This window comes from Corvus brachyrhynchos, unplaced genomic scaffold (genome assembly GCF_000691975.1).
Source record: "Corvus brachyrhynchos isolate BGI_N302 unplaced genomic scaffold, ASM69197v1 scaffold115, whole genome shotgun sequence".
NCBI classification, from domain to species: Eukaryota; Metazoa; Chordata; class Aves; order Passeriformes; family Corvidae; genus Corvus; species Corvus brachyrhynchos.
The window spans coordinates 15,973,936-15,983,219 of NW_008239553.1; the positions used below are offsets into that span (position 1 = coordinate 15,973,936).

At 35.3% G+C, this 9,284-nt stretch overlaps 1 protein-coding gene and 1 long non-coding RNA gene across 6 annotated transcripts in view; one reads left to right on the top strand and one right to left on the bottom strand.

Moving 5' to 3' along the window:
* CUNH15orf41 (chromosome unknown C15orf41 homolog) overlaps positions 1-6,502 on the bottom strand; it is a 109,347-nt gene extending 102,845 nt beyond the window's left edge. For 3 of the 4 annotated variants that reach the window (XM_017742104.1, XM_017742103.1, XM_017742102.1), the window contains exons 1-3: positions 6,453-6,501; positions 5,533-5,597; positions 2,256-2,316 (exon numbers count right to left, since the gene is read on the bottom strand). In XM_017742104.1, coding sequence (XP_017597593.1) covers positions 2,256-2,300 — 45 coding nt within the window. In that variant the 5' untranslated portion in view covers positions 2,301-2,316; positions 5,533-5,597; positions 6,453-6,501. Of the gene's footprint in view, positions 1-2,255; positions 2,317-5,532; positions 5,598-6,452 lie in introns of all 4 variants that reach the window. The other variant, XM_017742105.1, reaches the window with a different exon arrangement.
* LOC108448556 overlaps positions 1-9,284 on the top strand; it is a 179,671-nt gene that overhangs the window by 134,903 nt on the left and 35,484 nt on the right. The gene's annotated exons all lie outside the window — the stretch shown is intronic.

Sequence of the window (9,284 nt, forward strand, 5' to 3'; positions counted from 1 at the left end):
ATTTGTGCATATATATTTTTACAAATATGTATGTACTTGGATGGCCTTAAATTCCCCAAGTAGAGAGAAATGCTTTCCATGGAGCTGCTTATTTCCAGTAACCCACATCAGAGCTGACACATGAAAAATGGTGAAATTACTGAAGGTAGTCCAGCCTGAATAAGGACTACCTTATTAGTTCAGGTACTTGCATCGCCCTAATTTTCATATTAATCATGTGTCCATCTTTCTTTGAAATAGGGCCATCATGCTTCACGTCAGAATTTAGCATGTAAGTAAAATTCATAGTGCTTCAAATCTCACTTGAAAACATTTGTATGAAGAGAACAGCGACTAATTTTATTGTTTCTAACAAAAATGTGATTTATTTTAGTCTTTTTGTACTATATATGCAATATGAACAGTTGGAAAATCATTTCATTAAAAAAAAATTAGAAGTAGTTTTATAAACCCTCTAAAAACAACCCAAAAAGATAACAATATGGAGCTTTTCCTATTTAACAGAGCTGCTACACACTGTAATACAGCTATGTTATGTATTTCTCATCAATTTTTACAGTTTCCACTGATTAAATATATATTGACTCATAAAGTATTACCATTACATCAATTGTCAGCAGATGCAAGAGTATGTCATTTAAATATTAACTATCATATAAAAATGGCAGCTTGATTGTTTGGAAGCAGTAATCTGGTGCTGGTTATTGCCACGTTTCCCTAATGCATTAGGCGGCAGTCACAAAATGCATTGCCTTTCTGATATACCTGCTACTTCAAAACCAGAAGCAGATAAGTTCTTTATGCATCTCCCCTTTCTCTTAGATTTAATTTTTATTTATTTCTGAAGTGCAGATATCTTTGATCTGAATTGCAAAAATGCATTAGTGAAATATAAACAAAGATATGCTCACTGGAGTCAGAAATTATATGCATCATCTCTAAATCAATGGGAAAAATATACAAAGAACCAGTAACAGATATATTACTTTGTGCTTGAAATATTTTTATGACAGTTCCCATATAATACGGGTGCAATATATCAGGCATCGAGATGTTTACCTAAATTCTTAATAAGATTGTACTTATTTATGTAAAGTACATTCTATTCTCAGTACTTCAAGACTTGTCTTTTCCAGAGATGGTAAGAAGCTACACATTACCACTAATATGAAATAAATCCTTTATTTTATGTTAACTGTACCATCAGGTTACACAGACACTTCACAGACCATTAAAACCTTCCAGTAATTGATAGGTAATCACTCATTTTCTGGCTGCAGCCATGTACATGTGAGAAAAACCATTCTTTTTTACTAACGTAACATGTAGAACTTTCTGCTATTGCTACACTTAATGCTCATAGTGCCATATCATTTTTAATGCAAACACTCATTTTCTGCTTCCTTCTTACATTTTCTATTAAAATGCAACACAAAACAGCATACATTTCATTTTATCCCTCTGAGGATTGCATAAGCAGTTCCAGGGAGTATCAGCTATTGTACTGTTACTATTACGGTAAATAAATATTTTAGAGTTTAAAAAACAGGTATTTCATCAATTTTTTTTCTAGGAAACTCCTTGCCACTCTTTCAAACTTTGTACCTCTTCTTTAAGGTAGTGCTAAGATAGCAGTTTTTAATACAAATAACACCTTGTATAATGAGGCAAATTCATATTCTAGTTAATAAACAGCATCAATAAATTTGTCAAGACTTTAACGGCATCCGTACAGAACTTTTCATACACTGAGGAATTTTTTCTGCTTAAGTGCTTTATCTTAAGCAGTTTTCATTAGCCATCCTCTAATCCCTATGAACAGAAATAAATGGAGTCAGGAAAATGATCTGTTTTAAGCATTCCTATCACTAAAAGTAGTAATAACTTAGATGGGTTTTGTTATTAAAAACAAGGAATCAAACTGATACAATTCCGTTTAATCAATGTGAGAATTTTTAGTAAGTTTACGCATTAAAGACCTACAGTCTGCCTGAAATTTTCAGCAAAATACAAATTCAGGGTATCCTACACATTTGCCTTGAAGTTAAGAGACTAATTACATTAACTGATTTATTAATAAATGTGGCTTTTTGTCTAATTATTTTAAGTACTAACAGACTGGGGAACCATTTTAAATGTCTAATGTGCCTTGAAACCATTTTTTTTAAGTTAATTACATTTCTCACTGAAGTCACTACAGATATGCCCCTCAGGTTTTACACTGGAAGATTAAAGAAAAAAGTAAAGACGATTACCTCATTGGCCAGGTCCAGCAATACTGGGGCAGCTGCATTTTTCATCACCCCATTCAGGTACCTAGACAAGACAAAGCCAGGTAATTTTGCAGTGGCAAGAAAAGACCAGTTTATACATGTCAGCATCCCCGGTGAATCTTTTTCTTTTGGTGGAAAATACCCCATTACAGGGTATTTAATGGGAAATCTTTTAAGAAATAAGAATTTTAAGCAATCACTAACTCTCCAGGGTTGTCTCCTATTCTATTCATCTGCAAAATATATCCATCTCAATGAACTCACTGGTAAAAAACCGAATATATCAAGAAATTTAAAAAAATGTAGCTTAATGACACACAAATAAATTATATCTGTACTACTTAAAGATGCATCACAGACAAATAAACCTCGATTATTCACAGTAAAGATTTTTGGTTCCACATGACCTTCAACTATGAAGGTGCACTGTATATCTTATTCAATTCATTACTACGCACGAAAACATAAATTCTCAAATTTATTCCAGATTTTATTAACTGGGCAGTGGTTTAAATACTAAAGGCTTACTTTAGTGAAATCAGTCAAAACAATTAATATTCTAAAGAGAAAACAAAAGAAGAAATATTTAGGATTCAACAAAGGTTGATACAAAGTCATTATCCTATCAGTGGCAAAGGCTTAATGTTTCTGGTTGAGGGTATCACAGAATGATGTTTCTGACCATCGCTTCACACAATGTTGCCTTCCTCACTTCTGTTACTTTCACTGCTTGATATTTACATTTCAACAAAGCCTGAAACCTGTGTTCAGAAGCTGATGGGAAGGAGCTATGATACTGGAAGCCACTCTGTGCTTTGCAGCCATGTGGAAAAGAACAATAGTTACCAACATCTGAACCTGCTCGTTTATCCTATCTGTATTCGCATAGCACATCATTACTGACATCATTAGAAGGCCACAGCCTTTCCAGCTCTATCATTATCTATCCATCAGAAGACACTCTTCTGCTCATTAGTTACAGACATTAAAATGCTTTATCATTTTACCTTTCTGTGGAACGGGTGGAACACCTTTATAAAACCCCTTGACATAAGATTAGATAGAGGGCTTTTTGCTTGCAAGTTATTCTGAGGCATAATGAATTAAGGAAATGAAAAAAGCTTTTTGCTGTAACCTATTTCAGTTCCACATAAGAAAACCCCCACAAACAAGATGCCTTGTGTATGTTTAAACATTGAAAATTTGTAACAGAAGAAAATGAGAGATCGTATACAAAATACCTAACCGGGAAAATGTACCTGAGATTAATGTTCTCAAACATGCATCTAAATGATCGAACAGCAACACTACACTGACAATGAAGTAGATTTCTGCCAGATATTTCCAACGCTCCTGGCAACTCCATTATAGACTAACAGGTCTCACATGCTGACGGCAATACTGTTCTGAAAACTTGCTGATCCTTCTTGTACTTTGTGTTTGCCTAAGTTTCAGACTAGTAAGTCTCAGCCGAGCAGAAGAGACTACTCTACTCAACTATTTTACTTGCTCCTAACAGGGATCACTGGAAATGACTACCTTCAAAACCTGGTAGTTTCTGACCTAAAAAAGCAATGACAGCACAATTATCTGCTTGTATGTCGGCAGAAATAATAAGGAACATAGCATCCAGACTGGAGTTTACAGCAGTAAAGTGGATGCTACAGAAGAGCAGAGGAGAAGACATGTTTGTCATGTTTACGCCTGAAGTATTTCAAAGTGGCTTCTAACACAAGTTGTCTGCTTCTGGAGCTTACAAAACATACTACACAGTAAATCTACTAAAACAGGACTGAGATGAGTTTTCTAACTATTGACCAGAACATCTCTGATTTTTAAACATGTGAATTTTATTCAGCCATGATAATACACTTGCAAAATGACATACCCAGAAGTAGCATAAAGAATGATTTTCCCTACCACTACCACACAGCTTCATACATAATGCATTAGTTATGTACTGCTATCATACTTCAGACTACAGAAGAAGACAGGAGACCAAATCCTCCTACCTGATGTGAGACAAACTTAATCATACCTACAACCCTACTGACACCAATACAACTGCTGCTTTGCATAAAGCAAAATTTGGTCCCATGTTTCAGGCTGAAGTTTCAGGCTGTTACTAGTGATTTACACATATTCTAAGAAAAGAGTTACTCACACAGCAGTTACAATTACCACAGGCCACTTCACTGAAACTATGCTAGTGAAAAATAATTAAAAGTAGTACTGTATATGCATGTTATTAGCACAACAAAATTTTACGTCAATATTCTTCCTAAACAAGAATCAACGCTAGGAAAAGTGTGATGTGATCCAGTACAAATTTTACAGAACAGTACAACTACTAAAAAAATGAAATCAAACATCCATCTAATACATTTCACACTAGATATTCTAAGCCAGTGTCTGATATAATCAGGCTGTGGTTAAGTTTGAAATACGTGACTCTGGCGGAAGAACATTTAACTGTTTACAAATGAAGGCTCTTTGTTTATTTTCTTAATTCATACAGATTAGTATTAAGCAGGAATATCAGACATCTATAATCACAAGTATGAATTCACTTGCCAAGCATGCTCTTCAGATATGTCAGTCTACAAAGTAGTATTTTAATTGCATATCCTTACCTGTTATCAGTATGCCCCAATTATGTCATTGGAATATTTTTAGTAAAGCCTATAGAACTAACAGAAAAACTATAAGGTGCAGCCAACACAGTTTATTAGCTTAAGATGCAAACAATTGTAATATGACATAAAGGTTTTCATCCTCCCTTAAAAACTACTTCTGACACTTGTGTTGATAAAACAGGAATGATCTAAAAATTAGTGCTTTAACTGGCAATACATGAATATGTAACTTTTCATAATGTAACACAAATGTTTTAAACAAGCAACTGTAACAGAACAAGCTCTCTTGCTGTAAGGAAGTTGTCATCAAAATTAGACTTGACAGAGAAATCCTAAAAATTACAAAGTATAGGCAATACATATAAATGCTATCACATACAATGAAAAAATATTTGCCTATCCTGACTTAGAGACAGGGAAGTAAACTCATTCTTAATCAGAATGACCAAAACCTGAAAAAATTCTGTATTTCCAGTGAAAAACATTTTTAGGTGAACCATTCTGTATTCCCAAATTTTTAATTTATTTTTATAGAAAATTAGCTTAATAAGCTAATGTACTCACAACTGCCATAAAAACCAGTAGCTATGATAAGAATCTTAACTGGGGTGAGGAGGTCATACCTTTGGTAGTAAGTTTCGATAGCTTCAGCAGTGTGATGCTTGGCATGTGTTCTTTTGATTTGTTTCTACAAAAACGAAAAAACAAAGAGTTTTACAAATGTGTCATAGATCAAAACACAGAAATCATGACTACGCAAACACACAATCCTTGGCTACACTTTGATAGATGTGAACCCTGTTTTTAGATTCTGTACAGAAATGACATTCAATCTACCTATTGAATTGAACGTCTTCAGACTGTACTGCAATGTACCATATGTAAAAGCCAGTAAGGTCACAATAATTGAATCTAAATAAGTTTACAGAAGGCTGCTGAGGGCAAAGAAAAACTTGTTCTCTCTTTCAACCTTTGTATTAATTTTCCCTCAATTCAATTCCATCTAAGTCTGGTGCACTCTAGTTTTACAATTCAATTGGCATTTTTAACCAGGAAGAACATTGCTTAAAAACAACTTATTTGAAAAACTACAAAAAGTAATTCCATAGAGACTTGCCACTTGACTGACACCTGTCATCTCATGATAAATGACTCCATTTTCTGCCTCTCTTGCCTTCTGCCACTTCGGCAATGGTCATTTATCATCATCTCTGTCAGCAATGGAAAGCAGCACTGACAGTGCAAGTCAGCAAACATTTAGCACATGGAACCACGCAACACAGGGAAATTATTATTGTCAGAATAATAATGGTTTAGCATAATTTATTACAGGTCCACCAAATAAGCAAAGGCTAGATGTTATTAGACAGATGGATGGGTAGGCTTGGCAGCCATCCACTGAGACTCAGGCGGTGCTTGATGTGGAAAAAGGAACATCCTCCAAACCAATCAGAAAGCTGGCAGTTCAATTACAAAGAAATAAAGGGACATTCATCATTCAATTAGGCACCTGTCAACCCTCACAAAGGAGAAAACTTCTAACCTGGTACTCCTGGGAGAAGATGCTCAGCAGAGTGGACTGCGATTGACTGGAACAAATAAAAGAAGGACAAAGTTAATTACTGGAGTGCACTGCAAAGAAACAAAAGAGAAGGGAGCTTCAAAGGTAGGCCTGCTGCCCTGTAATCTAACAGAACATGAAAACAAGTGTGGAAAAGTTGTTCCAGATGAACACCTCAGACAAAGGCTTCCTGCTGCTAGGTCAAGGAGAGAACGTATGAGGGAGGGGAGGAAAATATAGCAAGAATTTCAAATCAAACTAGCATATTGTTTGGGTGATTCAACTTTAGAACCCAAAAGTCCTACCAGGAGCAGGTAGTGGAGCTAAAAGGTAACAGGGAAAAAAAGGAAATTAAAGCAAAATTTCCGTTAATAATTGATGGAGTTAAATTCTATCAGCATTTGGGAACATGCCGCTTGTTCATTGGCAACATATTGAAATTCATTTTGTTAGCAGCAAGGGAACTTCTTCAGTAGCTGTCTCATATTCAGGTTAAAAACTTTCCCCTCTGTCAGAAGTAGCATATGGGACCAGTGGAACATTCCCACTGAAACTGATGTGCTTTGAAAATGGAAACTTTCACAGCAGGAAGCCGAGATTCCCCGGAGTCGGTCATTTCCAAAAGCTGCCATAAGCTTCATTCATCTAAGGCTCCGCTCAGTGTCAAACACCTGGCAATGAAGCAACCTGGAAAGCATTCTTCCCAAGTGGGAATTTTTCTCTCTGAATTGTTAACATTTAGAAACGAGACAAGATTTTTTTTCCTCTGAAAGGCAATCAATACCACACCACTACTGTTTTCAATTGTCCTCTGTGGATATATCTACCTCATCACATCCTGAATACTATTAATTACTCTTGATATATTTTTCTACTACATGCAACTTGAACAAATTATAGTCTCAATAAATCGAGTTTTATGGTACAGCAAAGCACTATGAATAATTAACATTTTTTCCTTTCATGAACTTACCTACTAAGGCACAGCATAGGTAGTTCAAAGATTCTACAATGTCTAAAGTCTCACTCTTCTGTCAGATTTCTTGTATATGAATTTAACACCTGTATCATATAATAATTACATTAAAAGTGCATGTTCTCTCCATACATAAATGACCCTTCTCCTTCCAACTGTCACACTTCAGAAAAACTAATTTAAGACAGAGAAGTCCTACTCCCACTTTCAAAAGGGAACACTGAGTCACAACTAAATGGCTGGATCAGAGTTAACAGACAGTATGTATATGAAGCATCATGTAAAGTTACCTCTAAACCAAGCAGTTGAAGACTCAGGAACAAAGTGACTAGATTAATGCAGTGCTACATAAAGAGCTCACAAGTATGTCTTATCCATAACTGTGCTTCCAGTATTTTTGCAGTAACTCTGTATTTTGGGCTTTTCTGCCCAGTGCAACATCTGCATGACAGCAGTATGCTGAGCCTTGATCTTTGGTATTTTACACATGGGACTGTTCACCCTGAGTACTCACTGAATGTTAAAACTGTAGAAAAATGATAGCAACAGGAACTGCCTAATATACAGATTTATTTAATTAATGGGTTACAGAAAAAAATAAGTACCATATAGTAAAGAATTTAAATGTTTTTATTTAAATCAAATAAATAGTATTTAAATAATATTTAAATATACATGTGACACAGAGGCCAGGAGTTACATACCACAATGCCTCTTGAACAATCCAATTATGACCACCTGCAACCTGCACATGTAATCACTAGAAGATGAATAAAGGAAAGAAATTAAGATTACATACTTACACAGGCTATACACATATAGAATGCTAAGATATTTCAAGATGATTTAAAAAAAACCCCAAACTTGCAGGCTATAAATAAGGTGGATACATATGGCCCCCTAATGGCTCACCACATAACTATTACTACCTTGTAGATTTACATGGTCACATTGGTAGAACTGACTTTAGAGATAGACGTGAGAAAAACCCAAAACAGAACAGGACAGCATTTGACTAGATTTCTGGTTTGAATTCTCCTCCACTGATATAGCTTTTTTGTGTTTTTAGGCTATTCCTGGTATGATAACTGTACTTATTCTACCATTATCCTGTTATACACTGAAATATCAAAAAAACCGAAGATCATTATCCCTCCATGCCTTTACACTCCACCTTTAATGGTGGACTTAGGAATGCTAGGTTAATGGTTGGACTTGATGACTTTCAAAGTCTTTTCAAAACTAAAAGTTTCTCTTATTCTTCTATTCTTGTCCATTTTATTTGTCCCCTTGGTGTCCTTGGATTTTGACTTGCTACTGCAATTTGGTTCAACACTTCTCTCCTACGCTTGCAACTGTTCAGATAATTTAGGACTTAGCACAAATACTAAACCAATTCATTCCAGTAACAGTGCAAGTTGAATATATACTGGATTGCAGTACAGAAACTTTACCACTGGGGCAAAGAGAATTATTTCAGTAACAGCATTCAAAGAATTTCAGGCCTTACTACCAGATGATCTTGCTCCTTCTCCAGGAGAAGTGGATTTATATCTTCACATGGCTGCTTCCATGTTTCTTCTGGTTAACACAGTTACTGTCTTAAAACACTAAAACCACTCATCTGCCACTTAGCATTTGCTTGCTACAATTCCATTGACCACTTCCTGGCAAAATGAAATAGCTCCTCAAAACACAGATGGAGCCATCTATTGCAAGATCACATTGAATGAAAACTGAAACATCATGGTTTCAGACAGCACTGAAAAAGACAGTACTATGCACTTGGAGAAGGGAGAGAAGTCATGAACATGCATTTGAATAGCAAGACAGCACGA